We start from the raw sequence: 13,377 nt of genomic DNA, 5'->3' as shown, positions 1-13,377 counted from the left end.
CATTCATTGCCAAAGAAGCTGGCTGTTCACAGAGTGCTGTATCCAAGCATGTTAACAGAAAGTTGAGTGGAAGGAAAAAGTGTGGAAGAAAAAGATGCACAACCAACCGAGAGAACCGCAGCCTTATGAGGATTGTCAAGCAAAATCGATTCAAGAATTTGGGTGAACTTCACAAGGAATGGACTGAGGCTGGGGTCAAGGCATCAAGAGCCACCACACACAGACGTGTCAAGGAATTTGGCTACAGTTGTCGTATTCCTCTTGTTAAGCCACTCCTGAACCACAGACAACGTCAGAGGCGTCTTATCTGGGCTAAGGAGAAGAAGAACTGGACTGTTGCCCAGTGGTCCAAAGTCCTCTTTTCAGATGAGAGCAAGTTTTGTATTTCATTTGGAAACCAAGGTCCTAGAGTCTGGAGGAAGGGTGGAGAAGCTCATAGCCCAAGTTGCTTGAAGTCCAGTGTTTAGTTTCCACAGTCTGTGATGATTTGGGGTGCAATGTCATCTGCTGGTGTTGGTCCATTGTGTTTTTTGAAAAGCAAAGTCACTGCACCCATTTACCAAGAAATTTTGGAGCACTTCATGCTTCCTTCTGCTGACCAGCTTTTTAAAGATGCTGATTTCATTTTCCAGCAGGATTTGGCACCTGCCCACACTGCCAAAAGCACCAAAAGTTGGTTAAATGACCATGGTGTTGGTGTGCTTGACTGGCCAGCAAACTCACCAGACCTGAACCCCATAGAGAATCTATGGGGTATTGTCAAGAGGAAAATGAGAAACAAGAGACCAAAAAATGCAGATGAGCTGAAGGCCACTGTCAAACAAACCTGGGCTTCCATACCACCTCAGCAGTGCCACAAACTGATCACCTCCATGCCATGCCGAATTGAGGCAGTAATTAAAGCAAAAGGAGCCCCTACCAAGTATTGAGTACATATACAGTAAATGAGCATACTTTCCAGAAGGCCAACAATTCACTAAAAATGTTTTTTTTTTATTGGTCTTATGATGTATTCTAATTTTTTGAGATAGTGAATTGGTGGGTTTTTGTTAAATGTGAGCCAAAATCATCACAATTAAAAGAACCAAAGACTTAAACTACTTCAGTCTGTGTGCATTGAATTTATTTAATACACGAGTTTCACAATTTGAGTTGAATTACTGAAATAAATGAACTTTTCCACGACATTCTAATTTATTGAGATGCACCTGTATATATATATATATATACAGTATGTTATAAATGATAATACATGGAATTTTAAACACATTTTAGCCCCATTAAAACCCCATAACAGAAATATTGTGATTTACAGTATGTTTTAACTCATGCAACACCAGTATGGAAGGTTGAAATAATAAAAATGAAATGCTTATTGTGAGTTACTTGCAGTAAAGACCTGGCTGTATTACAAGTTTGCTGATTTATTGGTTTCAGAAACACACTAAAGAAAGGAAATACATTTAAAAAAAACAGTGGTTGGAAACCACAGTCAAATGCTAATAGGGAGAGGAAGACTGGCATAATAACTGTAAAATGAAGCATCTTAACCAAAAATTAAAGAACCAAAACAATCATAACTGTTTCATGAATGACCATCTTGTACAGCTTGATATTGCACAGTGTGTGGTGTCACGAGATCATTAGTGTCTGTAAATGATCATTAAATTGCACTGTAGATAAGACCACACCCTTCAGAGGAAGTACTTTAGAAGTACAAATAGATCTCTCCCTCACAGTGTCTCACAAAGCCAGTGCTGTTCTGCAAGTCCTGTGTAGCCCCACACCACATGGAGATGGAAGCTGACATGGAGCGAGGTACCCAGTGCAAGCAAGACCTAATCAGTAAGATGATATGACTATTGTTCTTGCTTTCTTTCTCTTTCTGCCCCTCTCTTGGCTCTTTAAAAACAGGACTTGAATATCTCATGGGTTTCTCTCAATGGAGACATAATCAGTTTGATACTTTGCATTTTTTGTTTGGTTTGCAAAGCAGTCACTTCTACAAATCTGTAAATCACTGTACTTGTGAGAGGAGAGAGAGAGAGAGAGAGAGAGAGAGAGAGAGAGAGAGAGATACATATACTGTATCAAGTCACATGGCTTCTATTCTTAGTACCAGCAGATCTTGTTTATACAGAATCATGGAGCAAGCAGATAATGGCAACACAACACACTGGAGAAGTTAATGGAGCTTTTGGGAATATCCACTCTAAAGTGTTCAGTGTTAAATGCAGCCTGTTGCAATAAAAGGAAGCAGTTAAAAGTAAAAAAAAACAACAAGACAAAATATGTCAGTACCTTGCAGTTCAATATTTTGTGGTTTTGAAGGCTGAACTTTATCCTCATTTGAGAAATTATATCTGAAGATGTAGAACAATAAGGGATTATAGTAACCCTTTACAATAAGTTTGTACATTAACACTAGTTATCGCAATAGTTATCATGAAATAACAATGAGCGATACTTTTACTGCATTTATGGACACGCTTTACAGTAAGGTTCTATTTGTTAACATTAGTAAATGCTTATCATGTACTAACAATATATTTTAACAGCAGTTAATAATCTTGGTTAATGTTAATTAAAAAAAATACAATTGTTCATGAATAGTTAATGTTTATAATGCATTATATACTGTTTACACATATAACTTTTAATGTTTATGATGAAATTAACATTAACCAATATTACTGTAATAAGTACTGAAAACTATTGTTCATTGTTAGTTCATGGTAACTAATGTAGTTAATGTCAATGGATACAACCTTATTGTAAAGTGTTACTGCAGGTTTATTTCAACATACTGTAAGCTAATGTATGTTTAACATTAAAAGTTGGATACTGTACATTAATACAAATATGATGGTAAGTTGTATAGCCTACATTAGTTAAGGCATAATGATCTAAAACTGAATGAACAATAAAATCATATACAGTATTTATAAATTAACATTAACCAAGAATAATAAATGCTGTAAGACAGTTTTTCATTTTTAGTTCATAATATGTAATTCATTAACTAAAGTTAATGTATAGAATACTAACATGTACATACACTTTACAGTACTGTACTGCATACAAAACAGTACAATATGCACTTATTGTGTGAAATCTTGTGAACTATTATCAGGATTCTTCTTATTATTGCGTAATAATTCAGCTATATACAAAATGGATGTTTTGACACAAACAATTTATTGCACTGTGTGTATTGTACAATACACAGTACTGTCATTGCCATGAATTTTATTGTTTAACACAACACATGAACTTGGTAAGTGGAATTGTAGAAAATGTAAACACATGAAATGGGTGCATATCTCTCAGGTCATAAACAAGTATAATATATGGCCTTGGTCTTAAACCTTTGGGTGTGTGGAGTACATTAACAAATTATAGCCTTGTCCATCACACTTACATATACTCATGTGGTTAGAGCAAACATTAAAGGGTTTTTGGCCAATGTTCACATACATACACAAACCCACCAGCACAGCTATTAATGAGCCAACATTAGAGCTGATTTATGATGGAGAGAAAGGGTTCTCCTAGGTGAAACATCTGGTGTTTGTCTGAGCTACTGGAGGTCCAGTGAAGACCAGGCCTGGTCTGCAAGGTCTCACGGCCCATCAACTTTGAAAACAAATGTTTGAATATGCTTAAATATGTGGGCCCCACAGCTTATACAAGGGCACCTCAACAGGGCCCTGTGACTATGAGGGCCCCCAGCCTTCTTGTAGGACCCTTTTGTCTTCCTGTTTCTAATTTTTTTTTTTTTGAGCCACTCTTTAATCTTATAACACTGCCTAGTGAACGTTTTCATGTTCTTCTGGAAGTAGAAGACCCTGTAAAAAGAAATTAAATTTCTTGAAAAACTTTCTCAAATTCAATTAAGTAAGGGTAATGACTTTATTTCTTGAGAGTAATAGTGTTTTATGATGTCATAGTATGTATGTGATTACCTTAACCCTCATTGTTAACTTTCTGACACCAAATTGCTTAACAAATACTCAGTGTTAAGGATAAAAGATAAGGCATGGTTCACAGATTAACTGTAAGTATGGGTTAAGGTTAATGTTAGGGATAAGCTAATGTTAGGAAACTAAAATAGGGAAATTTGAAAGTTGAACACTTGCAAACTAAACCAGTTGTGTGGTCAACTTTATCATACTTTGACTAAGGAGAATCCTCATGCTTGTACCATTCTCTGCCATAAAACAAATTGTACCATACAATATCCATACAAGACAAATGTGGTCGTTTTGAAGATGTAGTGTAATTTATCGCAGGGAAATTTCTTTGCTATAGGGAAATCTGCTTACTGACTGAGCCGCATGTATACGGGAGTAAAGAGTGCCGCTTATACAATGCATACAGGGATCGCTGTATTCTTGCAATAAGCCGCTTTCTGGTGTCCATGTAAACGTAGTCAGTCTGTAAGAACACAACAACATATCTTAGTGCCTCCACCACATGTTATCATGTTAGCAGTTTGTGAGAATGACACTGTTTTCTGTACTTTCAGGTGACAGTAAGAAGGGTCTGGGCTGCTGTGGGTGGTTCATTGTGATCATCTCAGCGTTTTTCTGTATATTGATCTTTCCAATCAGCGTTTTCATAAGCATCAAGGTATGAAGCACAATAGAGCCTGGCACAGAACAATGGTATAGGCTACTGAGTAACCACATATGGTAAATGCCAACAAACAAAATAAATATGTAGTCTGGGTGATGTTTGTTAGTAATTATTATCCTTTTTTTTTTTTTTTTTGTCCTTTTGTTGTAATATTACAACTGTATACAAGATTATAATAATTTAATTGTCTTTAACTGGGAGTTACTTCCAAACCCTGAATGTTTTACTCCTGAAGGTGTTGTAATGGTGTTGTAACCCACCTTAAGTGCTTTGTTACTGTGTTATAGATTGTGAAAGAATATGAACGTGCAGTTATATTTAGACTGGGACGGATAACAGCCCGAAAACCCAAAGGACCAGGTAAGCAAGAACAACATTTAATATCCAGCTATCAGTCTTTCAAGTCTTAGATAGGCCAGAGAGGAACAAGCACTGGTGAAACTCCAGCTTTAATCCTAAAATCAATATTAGGCATGGGCATTCCACTGATATGTAACAAGGGCGTAGATTTGGCTTGAACATTGGAGGGGTTGCAACATGAAGCATTTACATGTTTCCATTGATCATGGTATAAATATTGGGGGTGGGGGGGGGTTGTATTTGTTTGTTTTGATTACTGGGGGTTCATGAAACAGATCATGAACTTCCAAAGATAATTCCAAAATGTCACCTGTGTCTAGGAATCTTCTTCATCATCCCTTGCACAGACTCCTTCATCAAGGTGGATCTGAGAACCATCTCATTTGACATCCCTCCTCAAGAGGTATAGAAAAGATACTGTACTCACCTACTGTAGTGTCCCTTATGATATGATGTTTAATATGAAGTGCAAATGCAGAATATCTTGTTAATCACCAAATTCTTTCCACACTACTCTATACCCAATGTTAACATCATTTTGAACATTTTATCATCATTTTTTTAACATTTTAAATCCATTAAAGGAATATTCCAGGATCAATACAAGTTAAGCTCAATCAACAGCATTTGTGGCATTACCGCAAAAAAAAAAAAAAAAAATGATTCTGACTCATCCGTCCTTTTCTTTGAAAAAAGCAACAGTGGGGCACTTACAATGGAAGTGAATTTTCAGAGGGTGTAAAGGCGGAAATGTGAAGCTTGTAATTTTATATACTTACATTTATCACTTACATTAATTATTCTGTGAAACTCATGTATTATTTGAGCTGTAAAGTTTTATAAATCATTATTTTTATGGTTGTTGTAGGGTTTTAGGGTTTATGGCATTACATCGTCAAGGCAATAAAGTTGTAAAATTGGCTATACCTTCACACAGAAAAGGTTAGTATGCCTCATTTTCTTTTATCTGTTTTTAGATCTTGACAAAAGACTCAGTGACTGTTTCTGTGGATGGCGTGGTGTACTTCCGTGTAAATGACCCCATTGCCTCTGTGGCAAATGTGACCAATGCTGATTATTCCACTCGTCTATTGGCCCAGACCACCCTGAGGAATGTACTGGGCACCAAAAACCTGTCTGAGGTCCTGTCTGACCGAGAGGGCATCTCACAGAGCATGCAGGTGAGTGCAAAGACGAGAGGATGTTGTAAATGCTTTATAATCCATGATGCCAAACTTTGCATATGACCGGCTCAGCATATTCGAAACCAACAAGTTAGGTTTTCAGTAATTTTTTTCATTTCAATGCATTTTGTAATACACTCCTGATAGGTGATGGGACCACAAGAGCACGCACAGTCCCAAGCCCTTCACTAGCGACTGTCCTAAACTGTGACGTCAAAGGCTTTGTACACTTTTAAGGGCATCTCCAAAAGAAATTGTGCACTCGTTAAACCTACACTATAATATAATTTAATACTTACGATGGATATGTTGCTTGCAAAAGTAGAATTTACTGTATTCTTTTTACATTGATGCAATTATGAATGGATGTCAAGAAAAAGATGCATTTTGCCCACAGAATGGTGTAATTACCATCAGTTTCTTACTGGACCATGCTAACAAGCCAAACCTTGACCCCTTGATTTGACCCATAATGCCTCTGTTGACTCTGCAGATGACTCTGGATGAAGCTACAGACTCGTGGGGTATTAAGGTGGAGCGGGTGGAAATTAAAGATGTCAAATTGCCTCTACAGCTGCAGAGAGCAATGGCAGCTGAGGCTGAGGCAGCACGGGAGGCTAGAGCGAAGGTGGGCATCACATCCACACACGTGCCTCATTTCCTAATACTCTTCATTTAGACTTTGCCTGCATAATTATGATAAAGTAGTACGCCTAAGAAAAAACAGCCAGATGACCTGAAATGTTTAATTCTTACATGTACAGTGGGGTCCAAAAGTCTGAGATCAGTGAAAATCCTTCCATTTTGCTTTTAATTATTATTAATATATATATATATATATATATATATATATATATATATATATATATATATATATATATATATATATTACAAATTGAATGATCAGCATAACTATTTGATTAAAAAGACTAGATGTGTAAAAATAACCCTTTTTAAGACAAACATTGATATTAGCTTGACAAAGCCTTGTCTGAAAGTTTAAACTAGTCTTAAAGGATTAGTTAACCCAAAAATGAAAATTCAGTCATTGTTTACTCGCCCCTGTGTTGTTATAACCCTATATGACTTTCTTTCTTTTTCTTAACACAAAGGGAGAAATTATGAAAACAATTTTTGCTCAGTGATGTCATACAGTGGCAGTTTATGGTGACCATCTCTTCAAGTTTCAAAAGAATGCAAAAGTATTATTCAGAAATCTAATCATCTTTAATGGAGTACTCGGAAATCAAACAGAAACATAGAGGAGGCTACAGGCAGCCACAGTCCCACAGTAAGAAAGTATCCAATTAAAAGAGTACTCAAGTAGTGAGTAACTCGTTACCTTCACAAATGACATAATGGACGTTAACTCCCCTATATTCCATTACATAATACACATTTAACATGTATTACAGAATTATTTGTATTATTATTATTAATGGAAATTCTGTCATCATTCAAAATTATGTTGTTCCAAACCCGTATGACTTTCTTTCTTCCATGCAACACAATAAGGAGATATTAGACAGAATGTTTGCCACTATTTAATTTCAGTGAATGTGTTTTTTCCTCTATATTTTGAAAGTGAATGGTGACCGAGACTGTCAGTCTCTAACATTCTGTCTAACATATTTTGTGTTCCACAGAATACAGAAGGTCACATGGGTTTAGAACAACATGAGGGTTGGGAAATGATTTCAGAATATTAAATTATGGCTGAGCTATCACTTTAAAGGGATAGTTCACCCAAAAATGAAATATTATCATCACTTAGTCACCCTCATGCCATCCCATATGTGTATGACTTCCTTTCTTCTACAGAACACAAATTAAGATTTTTAGAAGAATATCTCAGCTCAGTAGGTGCATACAATGCAAGTGAATGGGTGGCAAATTTTTGATGCTCCAAAAAGCACATAAAGGCAGCATAAATGTAATCCATAAGACTCCAGTAATTAAATCCATGTCTTCCGAAGTGATATGATAGGTGTGGGTGAGAAACAGATCAATATTTGTAATTTTTTGCTAGACATTCTTCTCCCTACCCAGCAGGGGGTAATATGCAGAGAAGAATGTGAATCACCAAAAACACAAGAAGAAGTGATCTGTTTCTCTGTTTCTCACCCACATCTATCATATTGCTTCTGAAGATATTGATTTAACCACTGGAGTCTTATGGATTACTTTTATGCTGATTGATTAGAATTTTTTTTAGCTTTAAAATGTTGGCACCCATTCACTTGCATTGTATGGACAAAAAGAGCTGAGAAATTCTTCTAAAAATCTTCATTTGTGTTCAGCAGATGAAAGAAAGTCATACACATCTGAGATGGCATGAGGATGAGTAAATGATGAGAGAATTTTCATTTTTGGGTAAACTATTCCTTAAGGGCTCTTGTCAGATCTGGATGAATTTGTCAATAAGAAGATAGGTTTGGAAATGTTTCTAGTAATTATTAAGGTGAAAATGTCCCACAGACATTATACATAATGCTGAAATATATACCAAAGCAAGATCACATTTTATTAATGCCTATTTCATAGCTTTTAAAGTCCTGCGTGGATTCTTATTTCAGTGTAGTTTCATTTTTCAGTGTCTAAAGAATTTAGATCATTAGTTCTGTACAGCAGTACCGCCACTCTCTAAATGTAGAGTATGCAGCCTGTGTAGGGCACCAACCATGGTCGCGGAGCACTCGCTGTGTCTGAAACCTCCCCATATCTACTATATAGTGCACTATTTCGGGTGTCCGCCATTTTGTAGGAGTGTCTGAATTCTGAGTGAGCCACTTGTTCACTACATTTGTTCACTCAATTCTTACCCACAGTGCACTCTAATTTCGAATGTACATTCGACGTACACTCAATGACGGTTAATTGCCCATAATCCACAGTGGCGAAGACTTACGAGCTGGAAGTTTACTGCTTCCTTCCCTCCTGCAATATTTTATTTCATGCTGAATGTATTAAATTGCTTTTTGACAAATCATTACTTGATTAACATAACATACAGAGAGGCAAAACATACAGATACATTTTAAAATGTACTCTTTATATTTATACAGAATCTTTATTTACTAAATAATTCACTGAGGTGATATTATTTTAACTCAGGAGACTGCACACAGTGGAAATGATAATTCTGTGGATGATTTAAATATTCGGTTATAACATGTAGGTTCTGATAATTTGGTCGGATGAGGCACTATGCGCCCAGGAACACTACCCATCTTGTATTGGAGTTTAAAGATACTAAAGTATAACAAATAAATACAATAATCTACATTGGATAAAATGTGTTTACTCTTTATATTAACATATATATAAAAAATGACAAACAGAATGAAGAGTTATTGTATTAATATATTATTTCATAAGAATAACAAGTGAGGCCCAAGTATTTTAAAAGTTCATATGTCACATTGTTTCTGTGACAGCTCCAGAGCTCCAACGCTCGGTGTATACGTCAGCGTCCGAATTCACTCACTCATTTCATTCACTCACTGATGAGATATAGTGCACTCACTGCCATTCACTATATAGGAAATAGTATATGAGTGAATGATTTCAGACACAGCCACTCTCTTTGCCATATGTTCGCCTCACGCCCACACATCTCTCATACGCGTGCCTGCCGCCCCTCATTGTGCACGCGCAGAAATGCTGTCTGTTCGTGCTCCAGTTGTCAATCATGCGAACGGCAGAGCAAAAGGCATTTACACTTAACTTGGATGTTTTCATGGATTTATACAGTTAATCAGACCGAAGTAGCTGCGATAGTTTCCAGTAAATGCGTAAATACTGCTCATGACATGAGGGATGCAGAACAAAGCGCACTGATATATTGCTGCACTGATTTAAAAATGTACACTTAAAAACTGATGTCATAAGAGCCCAGTTACAGAATCACCCTGAATATTACCATCAACATGTCACAGAAAAACCAGCATTAGCATTAGAGCCACAACTTACCTCAATGTGCTGCCTTAAATTGAAGCTGAGATTTTAATCTTGAAATATCCACTTGTCTTGGTGTTAAGTGAAGGCATTGCATGACGAAACTGTTCTTTTTTCACTGTGCAGAGTGAAGAAAGTGTTTCACTTTGTTTGAAGAGCTTGATGCTGCAGCAGTGATGGACTCGGCTTGTGTGACAGTCTGTGACAGCGCGTGCAGCTGTTAACTTCCGCTGTCGTAAAAGTCCCATTCAATAATCTTTCAATAAATTACACATTAATTAAAATGAAAACCAGTAATGTAACGACAGTGTAATGTGTACATTTTTTTCATTAGAAATTTACTTGAGTGAGAGTAAAAAGTACCCACTTTTAAACCTACTCTAAAAGTAAATTTCTTCCCCAAAACGTTACTCAAGTAAATGTATCAGAGTAAATGTAGTGCGTTACTGCCCAGCTCTGGTCTCATTGAATAATTTATTAGACTTCTGAATTATACTTCTGCATCCTTTTGAAGCTTGAAGAGGTGGTCACTATAAACTGCCATTGTATGACATCACTGAGCACAACATTTATTCACAATTTCTCCCTTTGTGTTAAGAAAAAGTAAGAAAGTCATATAGGGTTATAACAACACAGAAAAGAATGACTGAATTTTCAATTTTGGGTGAACTAGTTTGAAGTTTGATGGATTCACAGACATTACAGTAAGACAAGCTAGGTAGCTAGCTAACTAGCTAGCTAGCTAGATATATAGATAGGCCTTTTGTGGGTTTGTATTCATTTAAATTTTAAGTTTGAATTAACGAGTATTCCATTGGCCCATTTGAACATACCATCGATGTAAGTCTATGAGATTTTGCCCATTTTTGATAATTGGCTGTGCAAAACTGTAAGTCAGATCAATTAGAAAAGACACAGCATACTATTCCAGAACAGTCTGAAGGCCTGTGCAGAGTTTGGTTGATATAGCTTAAAAGGGCTAGGAGGAGTTCAAGTTAGAAATGTTGCACTTGGTTTATGGACTAAGTTTGTAGAATAACTGTGACGAAGCCAACATAATTATTGTAGTTGTAAATAGTTCGCCTCCTCGGGGGTCGATGAGTTCTGCATTTCTTTTTTCTTTTTTTGTATGGGTCCCTCAGTTGCCCAGAGTATGGGAGCTGGGTCTTGACACTATATACTGTTGGGAAGAACTTCAATTGTATTCCAAAATTCCTGAGTATCAAAGCTGGATCTCTACATCATGTGGCCACTGGTGGGTGGGCACAGAGATGTGCTGGGAAAGCTGGATAACCAGGGAAAAAAGGAAATTGCAATACTTGTATGAACAAAGGCAAGGGGCTCAGGCACAGCTATCACAGAAAAAGCAGCGACCATCAACCATGCTGGGGCAATCTGGGCGGGATTGAGTGTGTGGGCTCAGCTGCTAATTTGTTTCCTGGGGATGCTGGTATTATTCTGTTCATGAGATATTGTCTTTGGGGCAATACTGCATAAGTGAGTATATATATGTATGTATATATGTGAATGTAAGTGTATGTACAGTATATATGTGTATGTATACTGTATGTATATATGCACGTGTGTGCATATGTGCATGTATATATGTATGTATATACTGTATGTATGTGTTTGTGTGTCTGTCTGTGTTTATATGTATATATATTAAAAAAATGATCGTTCAACATATTTGACAAGGGATGTGTAAACCTATCTTTTAACTGCCCTGTTGACTCCTCATATATGCATTCATTCAACAACACTTGTAACATATCACTTTTTTTACCCTTTATATTTTTTCCCTTTATTATAATAGCTATTCATACACCATAATCAGTTGTTCCAGTTATCTTATACACAAAGTTATGGCCTAAAATGAAGAGGAAATATTTAATTTGATAAGTGACCTAAAACTATTATAATTAATTATTTTTCCTTCATTTTAGGCCATAACTTTTCTTTCTTCAATTTGTCAAAATCTTAACACTTTGTTTATTCCCAGATTTGAATAAAAATCACAGATTTTTAGACCCCACTGTATATTGGAATATGAACTGGTTTGCACTGGCTCTATGTGTAATGACATACACTAATAGATTCTGGTTTGTGATAATGCAGGTCATCGCAGCAGAGGGAGAGATGAATGCATCCAGGGCTCTTAAGGAAGCATCTCTCGTGATTGCAGAGTCTCCATCCGGTCTTCAGCTGAGATACCTCCAAACCCTCAGCACCATTGCAGCTGAGAAGAACTCCACCATTATCTTCCCTCTGCCCATGGACATGATAAGCCAATTCATAAAGAAATGATTGCAGAAACATTTTTGTGTATTTACAAAGTATACAAATGTATGCAAAAGCAGTTTAACAATTTTTTTTAGAAATTTTAAATGATTTCCTTATGTGCCATGTTGAAGGAATGTTGTAATTTATGTATAATATGAAAGAGTTAAGGTTTACAAATGATTTTATATATATATACATGAATGTCATATATTTCAGAACATGCACTGGGGTTCAAAAGGCCCTAACTGAAAACTTTTCATTTTTCTATCTTTTTTTTTTTTTTTTTTTTTTTTTTGCAGATTATATTATCAGCAAATCACGATAACAATTTAACAATCTACCTGAAAAATAACATGAATTTAGAATTCCTTAATATTTGGTATGCCTCCCTTTTGGACCCCACTGTAAGCCAATGCCTAAATGCTAATTTATAATCCTTAAAAATAAATGTACATTTGCATGAACTGCATTAAAATCTACATTAACAAAACATTTGTAAAATGTTACTTTTTAAATGTGTTCTTAGTCATTTTCACTTATGAAAATGACATGGCTGTCTTAAATAAGGCTCATCTTTATTTAGTTGTTGTTGAGAAAACGATCAGTAGAATAATTCATTTAGAAAGCAAGAAGGAAATGTCTAAGATCAGATCAGAGTTCCTGAGAATTGTAAATTACCACTCCATTCAGAGTGTTGTTCTGAAACATTGCACCAGAGGGCAGCACTTTTGTGCCAATCAGTTAGCACAATAAAGCGTCCCAAATCAAGCACTTGATGTGGACTTGTGGTCTTGTAGCTTTCGCTTGCAACTGTCCGTAGTATCCACAAGAATGCAGGGCATCTTTTTGTCATATTAGGAGTCACAAAGGTTCTTATAAGCAACCCTTTTGTAGCCACAATGTACCCTGATGTGCCCTTTTCCAAATCCCACAGTGATGTTTCACAGTGGACTCC

At 36.2% G+C, this 13,377-nt stretch overlaps 1 protein-coding gene across 2 annotated transcripts; it reads left to right on the top strand.

The window, feature by feature from the left end:
- The first annotated feature begins 1,725 nt into the window (after positions 1–1,725).
- Positions 1,726–12,886, top strand: LOC127433560 (stomatin-like). Of its 2 annotated transcripts, none has more exons than XM_051685594.1 (7): positions 1,726–1,845; positions 4,529–4,632; positions 4,926–4,998; positions 5,319–5,401; positions 5,976–6,179; positions 6,676–6,810; positions 12,258–12,881. In XM_051685594.1, the coding sequence occupies exons 1-7, from the start codon at positions 1,791–1,793 to the stop codon at positions 12,444–12,446; spliced, it is 843 nt and encodes a 280-aa protein (XP_051541554.1). In that variant the 5' UTR covers positions 1,726–1,790; the 3' UTR covers positions 12,447–12,881. The 2 variants fall into 2 exon arrangements, with proteins under 2 accessions (XP_051541554.1, XP_051541555.1); XM_051685595.1 differs by having other exon boundaries at positions 1,753–1,818; positions 12,258–12,886.
- Positions 12,887–13,377: the final 491 nt, after the last annotated feature.

This window comes from Myxocyprinus asiaticus, chromosome 43 (assembly GCF_019703515.2).
Source record: "Myxocyprinus asiaticus isolate MX2 ecotype Aquarium Trade chromosome 43, UBuf_Myxa_2, whole genome shotgun sequence".
Lineage (NCBI taxonomy): Eukaryota > Metazoa > Chordata > Actinopteri > Cypriniformes > Catostomidae > Myxocyprinus > Myxocyprinus asiaticus.
The sequence above is the reverse complement of the archived record's forward strand: the minus strand, read 5'-3'. Positions and strand labels throughout refer to the sequence as shown.

Excerpts from the sequence above, each read along its gene's own strand:
- LOC127433560 (XM_051685594.1), top strand. The coding sequence starts at position 1,791 with ATGGAGATGGAAGCTGACATGGAGCGAGGTACCCAGTGCAAGCAAGAC. Across the intron at positions 4,633-4,925 it reads GCGTTTTCATAAGCATCAAG|ATTGTGAAAGAATATGAACG; the intron begins GTATGAAGCACA and ends ACTGTGTTATAG. Across the intron at positions 6,180-6,675 it reads GCATCTCACAGAGCATGCAG|ATGACTCTGGATGAAGCTAC; the intron begins GTGAGTGCAAAG and ends TTGACTCTGCAG.